A 25,294-nucleotide genomic window follows, 5' to 3' on the forward strand; every position below is an offset into this window, starting at 1 on the left:
GGTATAAGGGATCAGTCACGGAAATGGCTGAAGCAGTTTCCGATCTGAAAATCACTATATTTCATGTATATTTTTAAGAGTGAAGTGTATGGTGTAATTTCCGGTAATAGCGTAAGCATCTAAACATCACTTTATTTCATATATATATATTTAAGAGAGGGGGCTATAAGGAGTCAGTGCTAGAAATGGCTGAAGTAATTTACGATGTTAAAATTTTATTTCATCTAATAAATTCAGACATTCAATTTCATAATGAATTAGGAATATTTATCATATGCAATATATATATATATATATATATATATATATATATATATATATATATATATTTTGAAAGTGTTGCCATATCATCTGGCAACATGCTATACTTTTTTTTTTAACTTCTTTCCCACTAATCGCACTCCTTATTGATTCATTCCATTTTGTTACCACTATTACAAGTTGATTTTTTTCTTTTTAGATAATTGTTATTTTATCAACTTTCATGAAAAGGGCTGTGTAAAAGATACTTAAAACCGTTTGAATTATGCAAATAACATCAATAGTTCAAAAGTTATGAGAATTTTAAGTGCCAAAATTTAGGCTTTTCCATAGACATTTTTCTTTAGAAAAAGTAGGCTAAATTATGGACCTCAACATTTCAAGAAATTTGGTAATTTTGCAAGCTATTCTCATGAAACTTGGTACTCTTATGTAAAATTGTGTGCTCTTTCTGATTATGCAGTCAAATCTGATGTATCTCTTTAACCATAAGTCATGAATGATAAATTCAAATGTACAAATTTCAATTTTTTTTTTTAAACTGGCGCATGGCATCATACAGTGGGTGTCTATTCATGAACAAAACTAAGTATTATAGTCGTATTTAAATATAGCTTTTGAGAGTAGGTATTTACCTGCCTCCCCACCAAAGGAGAGCTTAATCTTGGGTGTAGCCATTGAATACCTAAAGAGCATTCATGGCCGATATTTATTACTCCCCTCAAAGAAAAGAAAAAATTGAGTAGATATGAATTAATCTCAAAAATAATCGAAGAAAATTTTTCATTGATTTTGGATTTCTGTAAAAGATAGAAATTCCCATAGTCAACCAGAACTTATGCATTTTGGGACGAGTCTAATTTTCAATTTTGTAAATCCTTTCTATCTGGTCCAAAATATAATATAACTATTCCCTGAGATGCAACCATAAATCATACTCTACATGAATCCTCAATGTAACTTTCAGAATACCAGGAATCCTGAGAAGCAACAAGTTGATGGTAATTTTCGTCATTTCCATTCTGTTGTTTTACTGAAGATTCAATTATGTAAACAAAGAAATAAAACGGTAATTTTTTTACTTTGTTTCCACCTTAATATTTAAAATGATTACTTCTATAGGTTTTAGGGTATGCTGAAAACGAATATTTAAATTTTCTGCTAATAAGTAGTTTTCCGGATATTAAACAATGTCATTTCTTGGTTGGTGGCCATCTTGGAGCATGCAAACGCAACCCTGAGAAACTATGCACAAATGTGCATACCAAGATGGCCATCAGCAATAACATAAGAAATGACATTGCTTCATATCCGGAAAGCTACATATTTGCAGAAAATTTAAATGTGATATTCGTTTTCAGCATATCCGAAAACCTCTAAAGGTAGTCATTTTAAAGAAAAATGTTAAGGTGGAAACAAGTACATTGTACTAAAAGCGTTAAAAACAACTTTTGTAGTTTTGTAAAAACAACTTTTGTAGTTTTGGCTCTGTATTGTTTGGAAAATCAAATTTGAAAAACTTGAAAATAATTTTTTTTAATTGACAAACTCAATAAAAAATGAAACATTTTTCTGCTTTCATTTTAAAAGCAGATAAAACAGTTTTTTGTTTTTAAGAGAATACAAACGAAACTCAATACGGTGACTGTAGGCAGCTCAGTGCTGGTCAGCCGTTTTCCCGTTAAATTCTATTCTGTAATTTCTATAAAAATTTAAAGAACTTTTTGCACAATTAATAATTATCAAATATTTACATGTACATGAAAATAATTCTGAAACTATTATCTATATGAAAATGGATGATATGTACCGATTTATCTTATCAATTTGGAAATATTCTTCGTCAACTTTGCTCAGTCGTAACTTCCTGTGGTCATAAAAATATAAATCAAAGTCCAGTAGAGATGGACTTCTAGGTTCATATAACCTGTAAAATTTCAGCGATATCCAATTAAATTTTACCCTGAGCATGTGTATGCAAACGTAACATATAAAGTGTAACATTCAAAAATAGTTTCCCTTTTTTTCTTTTTTTTAACTTAGAGCATAAAAATATTGAACGCATAAAAGAAAAATAAATTAACATCATTGGAATGCTTATTCTATTCTCTTTCCATCAATATAATTCTTTTAAAAATTGACCAACAAATAAAAAAAGATATGACTTGTTGAAGCACATTAGGTATGTAATATTGCTGATGTCCACAAAGTTACAGCATACGCTTGTAATGCTACTATGAGAAGATCACAAAATTGTCATGTAAAATGATCCTAACAAATCTTATTACTTACATGCCAAATTATCAGCTTATTAAGAAAAGATTGTGACATAGTTATTACTGATTTACAAGTCATTTGATTAAATTATATCGCGAGAAAAAAGTGATGCCTTATGTTTCTATTAGGTTAGTGCAAACATGTTGGTTTTTTGAAATTCAACTTCATGTCAAAAACCAACATTTTTGCACCAACCTAATATTTCTTGTAATAATATATCTCAAGCAGTTCTCCATATTTGGCTAGAAAAATATTTATTCTTTCATTCACTGTCTGATTGGAACTAATATTATGCTGATTACTAATCATTCTATTGAAGGTCATTCTATTGTTTGCTTATGTGATCTTGTTTTCAACTACGGTAGAATTTCCAAATGTTCTGCTAATATTACCAGACCATTTTTTTCTTTACATCTAAGAAACTCAAATCTAGCATTTCTGAAAAGAGCATAAAAAAACCCAAAGAAATATGGCCTTTATTTTTTTTTTAAATCAGACCATTAGAACTGGTGTTATGACCATTCGGAAAAAGTATAGGTCACTGAACATTTTGTCTTAAATCAGTCCCATTCAAATGCATATAAGCTTGTGATTTAAAACAGTAGGAAGTTTGCATAATTTATAGAACTAAAAGGTATGGTAAAATTTTGAACATCTTATCACAATACTGTGAACGTTCAGATGACTTCATGCCTATCTCACTTGATAACTTATGCACTAATTTTATTAGTTTTCATTATCACGTCATGAAACATCCAAAATGCCAGCACAGCATAATTCGTAGAAAGTATATCAAAGCAAAATTTTGTTCAGATTGTAATTATGTTTTCAAGCACGTTAAGCTATGTCTCATCACTAAAAATTACAGTATTGTAAATATTTTCACTTTTATATGACTTTGAAGGAAACGTCATGACTGAAGAATATAAGTTGTGAACTATCAACTACTATGAGAATTTGTAGCAAGCATAATCTAAATCTGTACAAACAAGAATCTTGACAAATTCAAATATTCCTTTAAAGTTTTTGGAGAGTCAGTGTTAAACACCATCGATGCCACTTCATGCCATGAAATCCAAAACCCAAAGCCTTACCTTTTCACTGAATTCGTTTTTTCACAAGAACTGGGAACTTTTCCTTTGCTTTCATTACAATTCAGACAAGATTCTACATGCAAAATTTCTCTCTTCAATTTTCTGATTGTTGTTTGCACTGCTCAAGATTTTTTTTTTATTTTGACAGCATCTTTTATTAAAACTTTTTCTTTTTTGTTCTCTGCGTCTGATGTCCTGTTGAAGTTGGTCAAGCTCGTTTTGTAAATTGGGTATTTTGCTTGATCAAATGTGCAATTAGCTCATTTTCATTCATTCTTGTTTGTTTGGTGTGTTTGAATTTCTACATTGTTTTGCTCAGTTTTTCTAATCCTGTTTTGCATCTTTTGAACTTTTCCTTTCCACGAGCTTCTCTTCTATCGACATTTTCTTATTGTATAATTCAGTTTTCTTCATGTGCTCTTTTCTCTGTACAATGTCCAGTTCAAGTTTCCTAAGTTTTTCTATATTTTTTATATCATAATTAAGTTTCTTTGTTGTTAGAAACAGTGATATGCTTAGTAGTGTTGGGACGATTCCTAATTTTTATACGATTCCGATTCCAGGAAAATATTGATTAACGATTCCGATACCAATTCCGATTCCGATTCCTAGGGAATTATTGTTTTGAAATATACCAGGTAGTTTTATACTTATGGTCGGTAGTTCCCAAATATGTTCCCTAACTTTGGAAGAGATATTTTATGTCTACACCGTCGTGTTTTGGTTTAAATAAAATTATTATATAGTAAACTAAACGGAAAAATTAGCAAAATTTATTTTAGAGAAAATTTATTTTACTTAATTGGAATACAGAAAAAAAACAAATAAAATAGAATTTATATAACAGAACAAAAACAAGAAAATTAGAGAATAAATTAACATGATTCATTATTTTGGTCCTCATAATTTACAGATTAAATGAATTAAATAAAAAAAATATAGCGGAAGAGAAAGAAAATATATACTAATTAAATATAAAAAAAGATAAATGTTTAATTTAATAATTTATAAATGAACGTGCGTAATGAAAAAAAACAATATACCACGTGACATGGCGCCATAGATACAAAATAACCCTTCCATAGTTAACGACCATATTTGAGAAATACCATTAATCGAAAGTTTTTGTGTTTTATACCAAAAGGTAGGTATAGCGAAAAGTTACAAGTAAAGGAATTTCAAAAACGATTTTTTGTTTGGCTATTGATAGTTGTATTTGTGACGGCAGTTCTTCAGACCTCCATAATTCACAAAGAGTAGTTAACACCTATTGTTTTTTCTTACTTTTTCATTACTTTTACACGTTGTTTCTAACGTGAAGAATAAGTTTAGCCAAACTAATTTTGAAATAGGGTATATCAAAGGAACACATATAAAAATGATACCACTATAAAAAACAAATGGGTACTTATACAGTTTAATGACGACATTAAAAAATGGAAATATTGAAAAAAAATTTTTTTGTACGTACCTGTTATAAACTGAAGTTCTTCGAAAAAAAATTTCACTTCATTTGATCAAGTAGTTTTTTTTTTTTTTTTTTTTTACAGCGAAAAACAATTATTTATCACGGCTACGTCAATGTGGCCATTTTGGAAATGTTATTGCAGCGCCCAGGAATTTCCCAAGGGCAGGTAACTTTCCCCAAGGGCAGGTAACTGCCCTACGTAGCAGAATACCTCCATTTTAGGCCAATCTAGCCCTTTTTTTTCCACCAGAATGAGATTTTTTTTTTTTTTTTTTTTTTTTTTTTTTTTTTTTTTTTTTTTTTTTTTTTTTTGCGAAGACAGATGCCATTTTTGGAGTGTTTTTTTTTTTTTTTTTTTTTTTTTTTTTTTTTTAATTTGTAACAGAAGAAAATCAAAAGAATAAAATATTAGAAAAATTAGAAATTTTCGAATTTAAAAAAAAAACTTAGGGTTTGTATTACTGTATATGGATATGTTTTTAGTGTTTTTATTCAATGTAACATGTTTATTCAGCTCGAAAAGCATACAGTGTTTACCGATGTATTGGAAAATTCAAAATGGCGCCAGAGTCTCTCTTTAACACAGTAACTTCAGGAAAAGATGTTATAAATAATAAACTAGACAAAGTACTGTTAGAAATTCGCTCAATATATATTACCGTGACATAAGTTGACATATATTCGGTGTTTTTTAAATAGTATTTTGTGTAGTTTATTATTTATAACACCTTTTCCCAAACTTACCATGTTAAAGAGAGTGTCGGGCACCATTTTGAATTTTCCAATACATCGGTAAACACTACTGCGCATGTTTCGAAAATAATCGCGTAAAAAAGTTCTTCAGTTCTTTGCATTCTTCAATTTCTTGGCATATTCAATAGTATTCTGCTTTAAAAATTAAAAAAAAACTGAAAAAAATTGCAGATGTGATGTGTGCATCTCATTCTGGCGAAAAAAAAAAGGCTAGATTGCGAAATCTGGCCTAAAATGGAGGTATTCTGCTAGGTACATTTCCAAAATGGGCACGTTGACGTCGTCGTGATAAATAATTGTTTTTCGCTGTAAAAAAAAAACTACTTGATCAAATGAAGTGAAATTTTTTTTCGAAGAACTTCAGTCTATAACAGGTACGTACAAAAAAATTTTTTTCCAATATTTCCATTTTTTAATGTCGTCATTAAACTGTATAAGTACCAACAAATGAAATACTAGATAAAATTGAGCAAAAATAGTTACCAAAATTACAGAAAAAGATAAAACAAAACAAAAAATGGTGAAGTTTGTTGAGTGAAATGAATTATTGAAAGAAAATTAATTGAACTAATAGAAATGTTAAATAAAAAAAATGTCACATTTCAATATTTTTTTAATAATTAAATTCTCAGGGTTGTCGAAATTAAAAATTAAGTGATTTTTTTTAATTAGACTTATTTCGAAGCTTGTTACCTTGAAAAATACATTTTAAACCCTGTTTTTTTTTTTTATAAATAAATTGAAAAAAAAAAAACGCAATTAAAAAAATTTAATTGACAATTGAAACTTTAAAAACATTAAACATTGAAAAATTACTTATCTCACAAATTAACGTCCAATAAAGTAGATCCAGTCTTCATACAGGAATTCGGTTATAATAAATATATCTTTCCCAAACTTAAAAATTGAATCTTTTTTTTTTTTTTTTTTTTTTTTGGAGAGAGAGTGCTTTAAAATCGCCGGGGAATGCCGCCTAAAATTTTAAAGAAGTAAATTTTAGGAGTTTATTGCCTTTCAAAGACGGTTATCATAATTTATTATCATCCTTTAATTCCCTTTTTTCCTCCCCCACACATTTCCATGTGGTTCAGTAGTTAACCAGTGCTCCTGTTGCTGTCAGTCAGCTACTTTACCTAAGTTTTAATTTCTAGTTAAAAGAATTTTTCATGAATAGAATCAGCATTTTTAAAAATTATTTTTTAGTTGTATATATTGTATTTACTCTTTGAAGTTAAGGAAGGTTAAAAAAATTGGTGACTTAGGCAAAAAAAAAAAAAAGACACTGCGATTTCGACCCTCACTAATAAAACTGCTCTGAGTGACTAGTTGGTAATTTTTTTGTTCCTTTTCTTTTTTATTTTGCTCCTCCAATTCATTTGGATGCTTCATTTTAATATGTTGGTTGTGGTCATGTTAGATGGTTTTGTTCCTCGCGATATTTTAATTTGACAGACTTTGCAAATGGCTTTCAACTCATGATCTTCATCAACTTCAAAAAGTTTCCATACAAGACTTTTTTTTGGACTTTGAGGCCATATTAGAAAATTCAGTTTATCTGTAAACAAATAAATTACTATTAAATTTTGTTTTAAAGCTAGTCACTTATTTGGATAATTAATTGAAAATAATCCGCTAAAAAAGACAAAAAGAAAAAAATATAAAGGGATGGAGCGGTAAATTGTACCAACCAGTAGTTAACAAAAAAAACTTATAGAATTTAATTTTTGAAACCAATGTATAAAAGTTTATATAATGAAATGCAAATATGCATTTCTTTGGAATTTTTTTTTTTTTTTTTTTGGTTGACTGTGTTCAATTCACACGTGGTTGATGCGGTTCAATATTGCTAAACTATAAGTCTTAAGTAAAATTCTATTTATAAATACTTTTTAAAATGAAATTATTTAATTAATCGTAAATATTATTTAGACATAAAAATTAATTGATTACAACACCTTTTAAAAAATATATATTAATTTCTTTTTCGTTCGGCAAAAAACTGCGTCAAACACTTTTTATTTTCAATTTAAAATTCTAGAAAAAAGATTATATTATTCTGCTTTCAATATAATCAAATTCAGGGTTTTATCTTTCTGGAGAAAAAAATTTAAAAAATGGATTTTATTTCAATGAAATTAAAAAAAAACAACTTGACTGAATTGAATTAATTACCCTTAAATTAATGAAGGGGTTATTTAATAACTTTAGGTTTGGAAGAGATAGGTATGGGGTCGATTTTTTTGAAACTTCAAAAGAAGCCGACTACTGTCCAAATTTTGCGAAATAATACGTGATCAATTTCATTTTAGAGATATTTCTTTCAAAAGCCTTCTTTTAAAAAAAGAAAAAAAGTATATTGTTTTATTAAACCTTTTACTGTTTAAATAATTTGACTTTGCTCGTTTCAAGAAAATATAAGTTGAAAATATAAGTTGAAAAAGCATTTTCATTCACTATTAGAAGATTTGGCAGTAAAAAAAACAGTCGCCAAAAAGATAAGCGTTTTTTTTTTTTTTTTTTTTACTCGCAATGTAGAGCCCTGCATACTTCTTTTCACGTTAACTCTTGTACTCTTTTGTAGTTTTGATCACAATAGATCTGAATGAATGAACCTTGTAAGGGAGGGGGCACTAAGCATTGCCCTGTTAATAATGAATTTCTTTGGTTTCTTTTTATAACATGCTACATTTCTCTCTTGCAGTTAGAAATATCAGGAATTTTTTTTCTTTTTTTCAACATCAGACTAAAAGAATCGTAATGAAGGAATCAGAAAATTAAGGTATTTTTTAACGATGCGATTCCGATTCCGATACCTCCCAAAATACACGATTCTTACGATTTCCGATTCCGATTAATCGTCCCACCACTAATGCTTAGATCTCAGTGCCATCTTTGTCACTAATTCAAAGCATTCAACTTGGGGACAATTACACTATTTGCTGTCAAACTTGTATTTGTATTGCTTCCTTCCAACATATCTATTTGATTCGTAGAAACTGAAATATCTGTATTCTTGAAACTAGGTACAATGAATTCCTGCTTTTCTAGTTACTCAATTTTAGTCTTTTTTTTTTTTTTTTTTTTCAGTCGATAAACTTTGATTCTCAATGTATTCAGCTGTTGGGTAGAATATTGCAAAATTACCAGCATATTGAAAATATTTGAAACGGAATGATTTGTGGCAAATTTTCTCATTGAAGAATGTAGAATTTGATGAATTTTTTGAAGTCAATTTATTGTACAAAGATTGCACCAGCTAATGCTAATGTTTAAAATTTTGAAATTTCACCTGCTCCAAAATAACATAAGATATTTAATTTTTAGCCTATTATTTGAAAGCATTTATCATAAAATAAAGTGATTCATCATTTGGCAGTCTAATAATATAAATGCTTTTTAAAAAAGGATTTTGGTACATTTTCACAGTTAGTGAAAATAAAGAATGATGATTAAAAAAATATATATAAATACATACCAGAAAGTATGTCTGAAAATCCTAAAGCATTTGAAGGCTTCATAGAAAAATAGATAAAATTATATTTAAAGTACTAATGCTGATATTAAAAAAGAGAAAAAGGTGCTTATACATTGATGGTTCCATGCTATTAGTATTTTCAGGTTTTATAGTATCTTTTTGTTTATTAAATTGTTAGGTGAAAGTACAAAATAGTTACAAAATACCTCCCCTTCCCATGTTAATAATGAATGGGCTGCTAAATTAAGTTATTTCAGCTTGGTACCTTCTCTGCATAAGTACAAAAAATATTTGAAACATAATTAAATATTGTTTTAATATTTCCTGAGCATACCAGCAGATAATAATATAAAGAATAAAAGAATGAATTGTAAGTTTGAATGTACAAAAACTTTTGTTATGAATTTCCTACAGGTTTTTCCGTGTGTGTTAGCATTTCTATTGATGTATTTGTAAAAAAGTTGTTTTTTTTTTTTTTTTTTTTTTTTTTTTTTTTTGTAACTCTTTCTTAAAATTTTAGGACAAAAAATTAATATATTGGCTTTAGAATGAAGTTTCTATCTTGACAGGTTTTTACTGCTTAAGATTAACTTTGGACTGGAAAAACGCTCATGTTTCGTTCAAATTTCATGGCAAAGACAATTTCTTTCTTTGTATTGTTTTGGTTGTTTGGACAATTATTCTCATCTTGGGTGTTATTGGCACAACGTTTTAGTTGAAACTTACGAACTTCGTCGGGTGTAAACTTTTTTTTTTTTTGTTTTTTTTTTGTGTGTCTGTAAATTATAAAAATGGTCAATTTTCAATTGTCACTAGGGTATTTTTTAAGACTTTCTTATGATTCAATTTTTTAGGTGAATCCTTATGCTAATTGTCAATATTAGTAAAAAAAATTGTTTTATGTTTTCACATGTTCTCGTTTTGTTTTTGTTTTTTTCTAAAAAACAGTGCAAGGGAGGTGACTATAAGAAAAATGTTTTTTTTGGGTAGGGGGGGTATTTTCCTTGGGTTGAGCGTATTTTTTTGTTATTTTTTTCTTATTTTCCCTATATAAATTTGTAATTAATGGATTCAAAATGTGGTTAAATTCAATACTTGGATGGCTTATGATGTTATTGCTATCTACCATATGTTTCATTGAGTTTTTAATCTTCCATCTTCTATATCTAGTTTTTTAACATCATCCCACCTCGGGGAATGGATGCTTTTTGTCCCCTCCATATATCGTTTGCTCAGGCTGATTTTTCAATTTTTCTGCGTATGACAACTTTTTGGTGTTCTTCTAGTCTTTGAGGGGGGTGGGGGAAGGTTTCACCTTTATAGAGTTTCCCACATTTACATAATACCTCCTAAACGCAGTTTTTCAGTGTCATGAGTTTTTTGGTCGCGGGTTTTACTCGCACAAGGTGTTTTCGGAGTGTTGAGTTGCTCCTAAATAATATCATACCAACTGTATATTTTAATTTTTTTCAGATAGGCCTTTCAAGTATAGTGTGCAGACTGGTAGAGTTTTGGGTAGCTTTATATGGGGAAAATAAGAGAAAATACAAAATATGCCCAACCCAAGGGAAATAATCTACAAAAAACTTTACGTAAAACATTTTTTTCACTAATATTGACAATTAGTATAAGGATTCAGTTAAAAATTGAATCATAAGAAAGTCTTAAAAAATACCCTAGTGACCCCTGAAAATTGATTTTTCTATAATTTACGGACGCACCCTCAAACCCATGGTCCGATTAATTACAATACAGAGTTTATACCTGACGAAGATCATAGGTTTCAACGACTGAAACGTTTTACCAATAATTTAATTAAGAATTTCTTTCTCTGATTGGCAAAAAGTATGAAACTTCATCAACTAGTTGAACTTGTATATCAATTGTTTATATGAAGAGACCCTGACTGTATAGTTGTGAAATGTCATCTACTACTAGCAGGCATACTATATTTATATGAAGAGACCCTGACTGTATAGTTGTGAAATGTCATCTACTACTAGCAGGCATACTATATTTATATGAAGAGACCCTGACTGTATAGTTATGAAATGTCATCTACTACTAGCAGGCATACTATATTTATATGAAGAGACCCTGACTGTATAGTTGTGAAATGTCATCTACTACTAGCAGGCATACTATGTCGGCATGTTTAGTTGTTAATAGGTGACTTTAAGTAGTTTCTTAAAATATACAAATCGCAACAAATTTTTAAGAAAAATTTATTGTTTCTCCAATCATACAAGTTTTATTTTGAAATTTACTAATTACTGATTTAAAGACTATAACTATTATATTAACTAGCAGTGTGTATGTGCATGTTGTCCAGCGCTGAATGGTACGTATTATGGTATTGCTATTATGCTAAATGATTCCAAATTCTTTTCAATTTCATTTTTTTTTTTAACTGCTAATTAGTTTGGTTCAGGAACAAGTCAGGCATTGTAATAAAAATGTTATAATGGCTGACTTGCTCATAAAAAAAAAAAACTAGCTGTATTCTGATAGATTTACTTTTGCCATTTCATTTTTAATAGTATTTTTAAAGTTTTTGTATTTTGTTTTGTTTTTTCAATAAATAGTCACTAAGTCATTTAATCAAGAACCACATAGTCACAAAGTTGTCTCCTATTTTTATTAGTGAGTGATAATTTGTATAAAAATAATAGCTAAATAAACTTGTAAAATTTGTGTTAGAACAATGTAAATTGAGTTTCAAAAATGAGTATTAACTAGTTTCTTTTGTCCATCATTTCTGCTGCTATCTGCCTTTTCTAAACACTTTTTTTATTCTCTTTTGCAGGCAGTTTAATTCCAGGCAATTGCTTGAAAGCCTTGAGTAATGTCCTGTCACAAGATTCTGCCCACACCTACACTGAAACCCCAGATCAAAGTGCATTAGAGAGCGTTCACTTGAGCATGCCTGTGCTTTTATGATCTCCTTGTAGATGGAGGTTTAGTAAGAGCCGCAGCTCACTACCACAAGTCTTTCAGAGCTGACTCAAAACCTTCCCTTTAAAAAAAACAATGAAAAGGACCACACACACACACACACACACACACACACACGCTCTCTCTCTCTCTCCAAAGCCAGAAAGATAAAACAAAGTCCAAACTCATCACTGCTACACCTGTCTGTAATCCTCGAACAATAAATACCAGATCATGTTTCATCAATTCAGAAAACAACTGTATGCACATTTTACAAACAAAAATATTTTAAAAAAAAATTTTTTTTAAATCCTGCTGGTAGTGAGGACTTTGCAGCTTTGGTCATCGTTATAATCTTTTTGGTTTTAAAATTCCTGGTGAATACAGAAGGCAGAAAAAGGGTGTGTAAAGAGTTAGCCACCCTAACCCATTTATTGCGGGTGCTTCGTCATGGATGGGTTCGTTTGGTCAACTGCCAATCTTCCAACCTGCTGGCTGAAATCAAATTAGGAAGGTTTAAAATAAAAAAAATACACATGCACACACATCCCCTATCCCAGATGCAGGACAAAAAGACAATTATTCAGTTGTATCAAGTTGAACAGTGATGAGGGCAAAATCAGAAACAATCCCCATTGATAATTCTCCTCTTGTCTACAATTTTTCCTTTTTTAAATATTCAGTTGATTTAATCAACAATATACCATAAAAATGACATGGTATAAAGTAGAATCAGTCTATTTACTTATTCTTCTCAAAATGAAAAAAAAAACTTAGGAAAAGTGTTTTCTCTTGTTTTTTTTGTTTTTTTTTTTACATAAGTAAAATAAAAATGTCTTTATATGACATAAGTGTTAAACAATGCAGACAAATAGTTTATATTGTTTGATTGGCATAGCAATTAAAAAAAAATTTGTACCACTAATTAAAATTCTGTGTAACAAAAACAAAATATTCAAACAAAATGTTACATTGAAAAGGAAATCTCCTCTACTCCTCCTCTTTTTACTTTGTTTCTCCCACTAAAGTGTGGAGTATATGATTATATGTGGAATAGGCTATGCAGTTCCTCTCTTGTCATCTATTTCTCCCTCTCTCTCTTGTCATCTATTTCTCCCTCTCTCTCTTGTCATCTATTTTTCTCCCTCTCTCCCTCTTGTCATCTATTTCTCCCTCTTGTCATCTATTTCTCCCTCTTGTCATCTATTTCTCCCTCTTGTCATCTATTTCTCCCTCTTGTCATCTATTTCTCCCTCTTGTCATCTATTTTTCTCCCTCTTGTCATCTATTTTTCTCCCTCTTGTCATCTATTTTTCTCCCTCTCTTGTCATCTATTTTTCTCCCTCTCTTGTCATCTATTTTTCTCCCTCTCTTGTCATCTATTTTTCTCCCTCTCTTGTCATCTATTTTTCTCCCTCTCTCTCTCTTGTCATCTATTTTTCTCCCTCTCTCTCTCTTGTCATCTATTTTTCTCCCTCTCTCTCTCTTGTCATCTATTTTTCTCCCTCTCTCTCTCTTGTCATCTATTTTTCTCCCTCTCTCTCTCTTGTCATCTATTTTTCTCCCTCTCTCTCTCTTGTCATCTATTTTTCTCCCTCTTTCTCTCTTGTCATCTATTTTTCTCCCTCTTTCTCTCTTGTCATCTATTTTTCTCCCTCTTTCTCTCTTGTCATCTATTTTTCTCCCTCTTTCTCTCTTGTCATCTATTTTTCTCCCTCTTTCTCTCTTGTCATCTATTTTTCTCCCTCTCTCTCTTGTCATTTATTTTTCTCCCTCTCTCTCTCTCTCTTGTCATCTATTTTTCTCCCTCTCTCTCTCTTGTCATCTATTTTTCTCCCTCTCTCTCTCTTGTCATCTATTTTTCTCCCTCTCTCTCTCTCTTGTAATCTATTTTTCTCCCTCTCTCTCTCTTGTCATCTATTTTTCTCCCTCTTTCTCTCTTGTCATCTATTTTTCTCCCTCTTTCTCTCTTGTCATCTATTTTTCTCCCTCTTTCTCTCTTGTCATCTATTTTTCTCCCTCTTTCTCTCTTGTCATCTATTTTTCTCCCTCTTTCTCTCTTGTCATCTATTTTTCTCCCTCTCTCTCTCTCTTGTCATCTATTTTTCTCCCTCTCTCTCTCTTGTCATCTATTTTTCTCCCTCTCTCTCTCTCTCTTGTCATCTATTTTTCTCCCTCTCTCTCTCTTGTCATCTATTTTTCTCCCTCTCTCTGTCCCTCGTAATTTCTTTCTCCCTCTCTCTCTCTCTTGTCATCTATTTTTCTCCCTCTCTCTGTCCCTCGTCATTTCTTTCTCCCTCTCTCTGTCCCTCGTCATTTCTTTCTCCCTCTCTCTGTCCCTCGTCATTTCTTTCTCCCTCTCTCTGTCCCTCGTCATTTCTTTCTCCCTCTCTCTGTCCCTCGTCATTTCTTTCTCCCTCTCTCTGTCCCTCGTCATTTCTTTCTCCCTCTCTCTGTCCCTCGTCATTTCTTTCTCCCTCTCTCTGTCCCTCGTCATTTCTTTCTCCCTCTCTCTGTCCCTCGTCATTTCTTTCTCCCTCTCTCTGTCCCTCGTCATTTCTTTCTCCCTCTCTCTGTCCCTCGTCATTTCTTTCTCCCTCTCTCTGTCCCTCGTCATTTCTTTCTCCCTCTCTCTCTGTCCCTCGTCATTTCTTTCTCCCTCTCTCTGTCCCTCGTCATTTCTTTCTTCCTCTCTCTGTCCCTCGTCATTTCTTTCTCCCTCTCTATGTCCCTCGTCATTTCTTTCTCCCTCTCTATGTCCCTCGTCATTTCTTTCTCCCTCTCTATGTCCCTCGTCATTTTTCTCTCTCTCTCTCCCGTCATTTATTTCTCTCTCTCTCCCGTCATTTTTTTCTCTCTCTCTCTCTCCCGTCATTTTTTTTTCTCTCTCTCTCTCCCGTCATTTTTTTCTCTCTCTTTCTCTCCCGTCATTTTTTTCTCTCTCCCGTCATTTTTTTCTCTCTCTCTCTCTCCCGACATTTTTTTCTCTCTCTCTCTCTCCCGACATTTTTTTCTCTCTCTCTCTCTCCCGTCATTTTTTTCTCTCTCTCTCTCTCCCGTCATTTTTTTCTCTCTCTCTCTCTCCCGTCATTTTTTTCTCTCTCTCTCTCTCCCGTCATTTTTTTCTCTCTCTCTCTCTCCCGTCATTTTTTTCTCTCTCTCCCGTCATTTTTTTCTCTCTCTCCCGTCATTTTTTTCTCTCTCTCCCGTCATTTTTTTCTCTCTCTCCCGTCATTTTTTTCTCTCTCTCCCGTCATTTTTTTCTCTCTCTCCCGTCATTTTTTTCTCTCTCTCCCGTCATTTTTTTCTCTCTCTCCCGTCATTTTTTTCTCTCTCTCCCGTCATTTTTTTCTCTCTCTCCCGTCATTTTTTTCTCTCTCTCCCGTCATTTTTTTCTCTCTCTCCCGTCATTTTTTTCTCTCTCTCCCGTCATTTTTTTCTCTCTCTCCCGTCATTTTTTTCTCTCTCTCCCGTCATTTTTTTCTCTCTCTCTCTCTCTCTCCCGTCATTTTTTTCTCTCTCTCTCTCTCTCTCCCGTCATTTTTTTCTCTCTCTCTCTCTCTCTCCCGTCATTTTTTTCTCTCTCTCTCTCTCTCTCCCGTCATTTTTTTCTCTCTCTCTCTCTCCCGTCATTTTTTTCTCTCTCTCTCTCTCCCGTCATTTTTTTCTCTCTCTCTCTCTCCCGTCATTTTTTTCTCTCTCTCTCTCTCCCGTCATTTTTTTCTCTCTCTCTCTCTCCCGTCATTTTTTTCTCTCTCTCTCTCTCCCGTCATTTTTTTCTCTCTCTCTCTCTCCCGTCATTTTTTTCTCTCTCTCTCTCTCCCGTCATTTTTTTCTCTCTCTCTCTCTCCCCCGTCATTTATTTCTCTCTCTCTCTCTCCCGTCATTTATTTCTCTCTCTCTCTCTCTCCCGTCATTTATTTCTCTCTCTCTCTCCCGTCATTTATTTCTCTCTCTCTCTCTCTCCCGTCATTTATTTCTCTCTCTCTCTCTCTCTCCCGTCATTTATTTCTCTCTCTCTCTCTCCCGTCATTTATTTCTCTCTCTCTCTCCCGTCATTTATTTCTCTCTCTCTCTCCCGTCATTTATTTCTCTCTCTCTCTCTCCCGTCATTTATTTCTCTCTCTCTCTCTCCCGTCATTTATTTCTCTCTCTCTCTCTCTCCCGCTATTTATTTCTCTCTCTCTCTCTCCCGTCATTTATTTCTCTCTCTCTCTCTCCCGTCATTTATTTCTCTCTCTCTCTCTCCCGTCATTTATTTCTCTCTCTCTCTCTCCCGTCATTTATTTCTCTCTCTCTCTCTCCCGTCATTTATTTCTCTCTCTCTCTCTCCCGTCATTTATTTCTCTCTCTCTCTCTCCCGTCATTTATTTCTCTCTCTCTCTCTCCCGTCATTTATTTCTCTCTCTCTCTCTCCCGTCATTTATTTCTCTCTCTCTCTCTCCCGTCATTTATTTCTCTCTCTCTCTCTCCCGTCATTTATTTCTCTCTATCTCTCTCCCGTCATTTATTTCTCTCTCTCTCTCCCGTCATTTTTTTCTCTCTCTCTCTCTCCCGTCATTTATTTCTCTCTCTCTCTCCTGTCATTTATTTCTCTCTCTCTCTCCTGTCATTTATTTCTCTCTCTCTCTCCTGTCATTTATTTCTCTCTCTCTCTCCTGTCATTTCTTTTTCTCTCTCTCCTGTCATTTCTTTTTCTCTCTCTCCTGTCATTTCTTTTTCTCTCTCTCCTGTCATTTCTTTTTCTCTCTCTCCTGTCATTTCTTTTTCTCTCTCTCCTGTCATTTCTTTTTCTCTCTCTCCTGTCATTTCTTTTTCTCTCTCTCCTGTCATTTCTTTTTCTCTCTCTCCTGTCATTTCTTTTTATCTCTCTCCTGTCATTTCTTTTTCTCTCTCTCCTGTCATTTCTTTTTCTCTCTCTCCTGTCATTTCTTTTTCTCTTTCTCTCTCTCTCCTGTCATTTCTTTTTCTCTCTCTCTCTCTCTCCTGTCATTTCTTTTTCTCTCTCTCTCTCTCCTGTCATTTCTTTTTCTCTCTCTCTCTCTCCTGTCATTTCTTTTTCTCTCTCTCTCTCTCTCCTGTCATTTCTTTTTCTCTCTCTCTCTCTCTCTCTCCTGTCATTTCTTTTTCTCTCTCTCTCTCTCTCTCTCCTGTCATTTCTTTTTCTCTCTCTCCTGTCATTTCTTTTTCTCTCTCTCCTGTCATTTCTTTTTCTCTCTCTCTCTCTCTCCTGTCATTTCTTTTTCTCTCTCTCTCTCTCTCCTGTCATTTCTTTTTCTCTCTCTCTCTCTCCTGTCATTTCTTTTTCTCTCTCTCTCTCTCCTGTCATTTCTTTTTCTCTCTCTCTCTCTCCTGTCATTTCTTTTTCTCTCTCTCTCTCCTGTCATTTCTTTTTCTCTCTCTCTCTCTCCTGTCATTTCTTTTTCTCTCTCTCTCTCTCCTGTCATTTCTTTTTCTCTCTCTCTCTCTCCTGTCATTTCTTTTTCTCTCTCTCTCTCTCCTGTCATTTCTTTTTCTCTCTCTCTCTCTCTCCTGTCATTTCTTTTTCTCTCTCTCTCTCTCTCCTGTCATTTCTTTCTCTCTCTCTCTCTCTCCTGTCATTTCTTTTTCTCTCTCTCTCTCTCCTGTCATTTCTTTTTCTCTCTCTCTCTCTCTCCTGTCATTTCTTTTTCTCTCTCTCTCTCTCTCCTGTCATTTCTTTTTCTCTCTCTCTCTCTCTCCTGTCATTTCTTTTTCTCTCTCTCTCTCTCCTGTCATTTCTTTTTCTCTCTCTCTCTCTCCTGTCATTTCTTTTTCTCTCTCTCTCTCTCTCCTGTCATTTCTTTTTCTCTCTCTCTCCTGTCATTTCTTTTTCTCTCTCTCTCCTGTCATTTCTTTTTCTCTCTCTCTCTCCTGTCATTTCTTTTTCTCTCTCTCTCTCCTGTCATTTCTTTTTCTCTCTCTCTCTCTCCTGTCATTTCTTTTTCTCTCTCTCTCTCTCTCTCCTGTCATTTCTTTTTCTCTCTCTCTCTCTCCTGTCATTTCTTTTTCTCTCTCTCTCTCTCCTGTCATTTCTTTTTCTCTCTCTCTCTCTCTCCTGTCATTTCTTTTTTTTTCTCTCTCTCTCCTGTCATTTCTTTTTCTCTCTCTCTCTCTCCTGTCATTTCTTTTTCTCTCTCTCCTGTCATTTCTTTTTCTCTCTCTCCTGTCATTTCTTTTTCTCTCTCTCCTGTCATTTCGTTTTCTCTCTCTCCTGTCATTTCGTTTTCTCTCTCTCCTGTCATTTCGTTTTCTCTCTCTCCTGTCATTTCGTTTTCTCTCTCTCCTGTCATTTCGTTTTCTCTCTCTCCTGTCATTTCGTTTTCTCTCTCTCCTGTCATTTCGTTTTCTCTCTCTCCTGTCATTTCGTTTTCTCTCTCTCCTGTCATTTCGTTTTCTCTCTCTCTCTCTCTCTCCTGTCATTTCGTTTTCTCTCTCTCTCTCCTGTCATTTCGTTTTCTCTCTCTCTCTCTCTCCTGTCATTTCGTTTTCTCTCTCTCTCTCTCTCCTGTCATTTCGTTTTCTCTCTCTCTCTCTCCTGTCATTTCGTTTTCTCTCTCTCTCTCTCCTGTCATTTCGTTTTCTCTCTCTCTCTCTCTCTCCTGTCATTTCGTTTTCTCTCTCTCTTGATATCTCTCTTCCATCGTTCTTTCCTTGCAACTTTGGTTTTTCTAATTGCAGAGTTTTTATACGTTTTTGAAGCTGTTATGTTTTCATTAGAATTTAAAGAATCTTTTGCATTCATCGCAGCTCTTTTCTCAACAAATTCTTCAAACATTCCTTTTTTTACTTTTTATTTATTTATTTTTTTTTAAATCATTACAAAAAAGATTAATTTCTTTTAGGTTTCAATCAAACATAAATTACCACATTGATTATTTTTAGAACTTTTATTTTTTTTTTAACTTTCATCATAAATTGATTTCATCTGTTGAACGTGAATAAGTTTGAAGTTGGCTTATGTTTTGTGAGATTTATTAATATTTGTATTTTTTTTTTTAATGCCTTTAGTTAAATACTCTTTTTACTGTTGGGAATAAATAAGCTGATTTTGTGTTAGGATGCATATCTATATAACAAGATTTTTAAGAATATGCTGATAAAATAAAACCTTAAGAATTAAAAAATTCATTAAAATAGTCTGCACAAATTGAATTTATGCTGAAGCACATATGACCAGGACTAAAAAAATAAATGATGAAATTGCCTCCAAGAAATTCTGAAGTATCAGGAACAGTAAATGAACTTACTCTTTCCAAGGTTATAACTGCAAGTATGGGTGTAGACATTTTAAACATGTCAATTTTTTTTTTTTATTAATTTTGATTTTTCCAAACATCGGTTAGCATAATTTAAGTCACTCCCTCCTTCTACAATATTTACATACAAGAAGACTACATATATCAGTCACGTACAGAATGTATGTCCATCCATTTAAGTCATGACACGCCCACAAATAAGTGCATACATTTATCACCAGAAAACCCGCATACACACATGCAAAAAGTATTATAGTACCTTTAATAATATCCGTTTTACTGCAGTAAAAATCTTAATCAAACTTAGACTGAATTAGGCACAAAAATAACTTGTAGATATGCTGAGAGACAAACAAACTTTTTTACTTAATATCAATTTAATTCAACTTTTGCAGAACATTTCTACTAAATTTTCAGTTGCTGTGATTTATTAGATGCTGATTTAGCAAATGTTTATGCACATAATTGACTTGTTATCAGCAATGACAAAATGCACAATTTAGTTGTTAATGCTGCAATTGTAATGCACCACAATTATTCCCAACAACAATGATTGATCTAATCAATTTTCCTTTTATATAAATGCCTTTACAAAGGGTTCAGTATACATCTCCGCACTAATCTCAGTGACCTGGGGGTAGTCCTATCTCTCAGCACATATCTGTTCCGATCCTAGATGATCATCAAATCTTTAAAATGGCTGGTGTGTGAAAAAAGTAACCTCTTGCTTTTCAGTATAGGAGTAGAAATTAACCATACTACTCGACTTTTTCTTTAGTTCAAACCGGAAATTTTCTATATTTCAGTTGAAATTACTTTTGAATTTCAAAGTGTCACAAGAGTAAACACGTCAACCATTGTTTAATCTATTAACTTCAAATGGCTGAAGCTGTCAGATTTGTGTTTATGAAATTCTGATAACTTCAGAATGTCAAAAGGAATGTAGTTTTTGACTTAATTGAAAGCAAAAGTCAAGTATCATGATTTTGTTGTGACTTAAACCAAAAGAAAATCTCAAAGTACCAAAGTGTGTATACTCACACATGCTGTTAAATCGAACGTTAAAACTTAATTTCTCTCATCTCTGCTTGATTTAATAGTCAAGTGAAATGTCACTTATTTTACAAAAACCAAAACTTGCAACATTTTCTGGAGATCTGGCATCTCATCTATTTGCTCCTTTTTAATCAGAAGAGATGCCCCCTTATATGTATGTCTGTTCTCTTGATGGCATCTTCATGGGAATGAAAATAACTTTTGTTTCACTAAATTCATAATATACAATTCGTAATATACAATTCACTTAAATTTTAAAACTAAATTTTTTATTCTCCAGTGGCAGGAGGAGGGTTATTGACCAGTTTGTTTATATATATAAAAAAAAAAAAAAAACTTTGAAATTTGAACCAAAGATTTGTTTTAAGATAATTTTTTAAACATATTTTGTAAGCAATTATACTTAACATAAAATTATTCGAGTACTTTTCTGTGTTCCAATTTTTTTAAGTTCAACTTTGAAACAAAAGTCATTTTTAATATTGCATCAGGTTTAATTCTAAATATTAATTCCACAAAGAAAAAAATAGTTTATCTTTCCATTTCTTTAATGTTTTTAAAATTTTTCTGAAGTTTTTTTTGTTTCATTTGTTTTTTTCTCTCTCTTTTTGTCTTTAAACATTCCATGGCAGAATTTTGCTTGAATATTATAAATCAAGTCCCCAGCCTTACCCATATTTCTTTTTTTTTCTTTTATTATTGATTCTATTTTTAAGGCTAGGAACTTCTATTTATGTTTTCTTTTTGATTGTTCATGTTCATAATATTTCCAGCCTTCTTTAACAAAAGTTTTGTGGAAAAAATCAGTGCTGAAATGTGAAAATGAGGACAAGTTTTAGAAAGATTTATATTAATTTTAGTTTTTCAATTTTAGTTACAAGCGATGAAAACAATATTTCATAAGTATACTGTGGAAATAGCATAAGATTTTTTAGCCAGGGTAAAAATAAAAATCAAGACCATCTCCTTCCCCCAATGTTTGAAGTATCATTAGATAATCTGTTAAAGTCAATATCTATAACGGGTTTGATAGCCGTGCAGTTAGGCTTGTACAACTGAGCATACAAAGGACAATTATGCAAATACTTTTCACAAGGGACTTTTTATCACTTGCTGCTCACTAAATCACTTTATTCGTTACAGCATTGGTTGATGATATTACAAAAATAGTCATAAATTATTAAATATGTCAAAATACAATGAGAAAGCAAGTCCATTCTTTCTTTTTTTTTTTACAAAAGTGTCAATGTTTGAAAAAATTTGATAAATCTGAGAATCTCAGAAACGATTAAGCTGATCTGGCTGAAATTTTGTATGAACCTTTATAAGGTGCGGTGCACTAAGTATTATGGTATCTGATGCACATTAATATGCATTAATAGTGATTTGTATTTGATGCAATTGCATATATAAACCTCAATTTAGTATAAAGCATTTATTCTAAGTCAATAGAATAAATATTATTACTCATAACTGTGTCCTTGAATATTATCCTCCATGTGCTGCCTTCTAGTCATGGACCTTAAATACAGACCTGTTATAAAAATTGCCTTGGTCTATCTAGAGCCCCACTCTCCTCAAATATCTACACTACATCATATTGTCAGCAAAATATATTTATACACTTCATTTTATCACCAATGATTTAATATTATGCTTATATATTTTCTTTATAATTTAAAAAGGGGGAAAAAACTTGTTTCTTTTCCTTTTCTTTCCTTTTTCTTCTCTTTCCTTCCTTTCCTCTTTTGTTTTCCTTCTTTCCTTTTTTCCTTCTCTTTCTTTTCCCATTGTTTTAATCATCATCATTGATTCCTCAACAGTAAATTCTAAAACGTCATCCTTTTCATCCAAGTTAGTCACAAGGAAAAGAAAACCAAAATGTAAGCTGCCTGTTTTTGCCAGCCTGTGATATTCTGTGGCTGCCGGATAAAATTAACTGTTATTCATGGAATCGAACTCATTGTTCACTCATTGTACTTATTTCATCAAAATAAAAAATATTAAAAAAGGAAAACAATAAACACTCAATATATTGGGGAGTCACTTCATCCAACGAGTGATTTCTTCATTCGCAGAGAATTTCTCACTTTCATGCCTGTATAGACTTTGCTTTTTCTTATGTTTACATCATCTGTGTCAGCTTTTGATTTTCCAACTTTTTTTTTTATTTCTTTGGTAAATAATACCCATTTCTCATTTAAAAATGAAGGGGGGGGGGCATAATTGTATCCAATGTTTTCATTCTATCAAACTGTTGCCTCTTTGAATAATAAAAGCAAAAATATGTAACAACTTGTATCATCTGATTTTTATATACACATTTTTTAATGTTTTCTTTTTCATCTTACATAATCTCCATCTACTGCTATTATATGAAAGGAAATTCATGTGTGAGAGAGAGTTAATTTCTTATGGATTCCTAAACAGCTGTGCTGATTTTTAAATTTCACACAGATGTACTTTGTGTCTGCAATGTTCTTAGGTTTTGTATCAGAATGTTCTTGGGTATTGATAATTGAAAAAATCCAATGATTGATTTTAACTAAAGTTAACATCTTATACAGCCTAACATCACAATGCATTTGAGAAATTGTATTACCCCACAAGTAGAAAGGTTCAGTATATAAAATTAACAGTAGGTCCTTTGATGGGCAGGTTCAGAATGTTTTTGTTTAGAGCACATTTGAACCATGACACTTGACTTTTGCATTTTAAACTTTAATTCAAGCCATTATCACCACACAAAAATAGGAAGGCTTGGTATATAAAATCGACAGTATGTTCTTTGATATGACAGGGGCATGTTTGAAATGTTTCTGTTTACAGCACAATTGAACCATATTTAACTTTTGCATTTTAAACTTTAATTCAAGCCATTAAAATAAATTTTATAAAATCAGCAGTAGGTTCTCTACAGTGCAATGTAAACTGCAACGTATTGTGGACTGTCAGTGTTGAGAGGCATGTGAAGCTTCCTCCTGGTGCAACATAGTGGGTCCCCAACTAGAACAGGTGTTTGAAAATTGGGTGATTTCAATGACAATAAAATATGAATGATGAAACATTCAATCCTGGGCAATGTTGGGTCTCTCTGCTAGTAATTTATAGTTGAGCTGAAAACTGGTTCTAAATGCAACACCTATGAAAACAATTTTTTTTTTTTTTTAATACATATTTGAGATATTTGGGGAAAAAAAAAAGTAAATTTATTTTTCAGTTGCATCTCCTTGTTATCTTTGTGAAGTATGGAGTCACCATTCAGTTGTCATTACTTCTAGGACCACGCTGACTCAGATTGGTAGTACTTACCTGTCCTAGTTTGGGATCAAATGGAATCATTTCCAGACTATTTACTCCAAAAGATAATCACATAAGTGTTAGCATGTAAAACCAAACAAAAGCCAGAATTTGAATACTAGTTTACAAACCCTTGGAGTGTCCATTTCGTCAACCCAAGAGATTAATGATATTGAATTCCTGATGTCTACATGACGGACAATTTTTGAAATTCCAACTTTGTAGCTGTCCCTCTCTTAGAGTTGCAAGTTGAAAGTATTCCAAACACCACTGCAAATAAGTCACATTTGTAATAGCCAGTCCATTTTGTAAGACTCATCAAAATTAAACAATAAGACAACAACTCCAAGAAATTTCCACTGTCACTGGAATAAAAAAAAAAATATCTCCACAAAAAAATAAATGAGTATTTTTTTTTTTAATTCTGTTTGACTTAATAAAAAAAACAAAAAATAAATATAAATTATAAAAATATTTATGTATGACAATGTATTTACAAACTTAATAAAAAAAAAAAAAAAAAATATATAACTAATAAAAATATTTATGACAATGTATATACAAACTCAAGTTTTCTGACAGATGTTAAGCTGTAATTGACTTAGAACACAAATCATAATGCTTGCCCTTTGTCTTTAAACTTGAAATTACTGAATATTTTAGGCAATTCAGTTTTTTGTAGACATTAACAAACCAAACCAGCAACAATCACTTTCAAATTTTTGTTACAACATTAAGATGGGTTGTGGTCGCTGCCATGTTTGTTCATAGTTTATTCAAAGCAATAACATGTTAACAATTCAAAGGTTCAAAAACATTCTTAAGGTTGGTTGTCTGGTTGCTGGCTGGTGCTGGTAAATTCTTCTCTCGCAAAAGGTTACTATTCGGCCAAAAACCCTTGTTGCTGGTTTGGTTTGTCTACAAAAAACTGAATCACTTTCCAAACCTAAAAAGGGCAAAAACAAAAAAACAATCAACAAATCATTGATAATTGTTTTCTTATAAAAAACAATTGGTTAAATATTGCAATAATATATACAGTCCACATGTAAAGTTAAATGGTACTTTATTTCTAATTTAAGAAAGCCATTTTAGGTGGCTAGAGTCTTTTTCAATTTAACATGGTTTTTACTAAAGTTCATCTGGACAAAATTGAATTGGCTACAATTTTGAGCGTTTGCATCCCAAAATGACATGAATTCCTCTGGCAGCATCGTTTGAAAACCTTTTTTTAGTGAGATATTAATTGCTCCCATTGTGATTCTCATATCTACCTCAATGATTTCTCTCTCTCAATATAAATAAATATATATATATGTTTTTTTTTTTTTTCTCTATCTTTCGTTCTTTCTTTTCTTTATCTTTCTCAAAAATTTTAGTTCATTGTGAGTAATTTCTC

The 25,294-nt window shown here is 32.0% G+C and overlaps 1 protein-coding gene across 2 annotated transcripts in view; it reads left to right on the forward strand.

The window, feature by feature from the left end:
- LOC145295939 (protein strawberry notch homolog 1-like) overlaps window positions 1–13,128 on the forward strand; it is a 329,531-nt gene extending 316,403 nt beyond the window's left edge. For both annotated transcript variants that reach the window (XM_080141823.1, XM_080141832.1), the window contains exon 31: window positions 12,135–13,128. In XM_080141823.1, coding sequence (XP_079997949.1) covers window positions 12,135–12,268 — 134 coding nt within the window. In that variant the 3' untranslated portion in view covers window positions 12,269–13,128. The remainder of the gene's footprint in view (window positions 1–12,134) is intronic.
- The last annotated feature ends 12,166 nt before the right edge of the window (window positions 13,129–25,294 follow it).

Source organism: Euprymna scolopes, chromosome 2 (genome assembly GCF_053919585.1).
Source record: "Euprymna scolopes isolate OS-2025 chromosome 2, ASM5391958v1, whole genome shotgun sequence".
NCBI lineage: Eukaryota > Metazoa > Mollusca > Cephalopoda > Sepiida > Sepiolidae > Euprymna > Euprymna scolopes.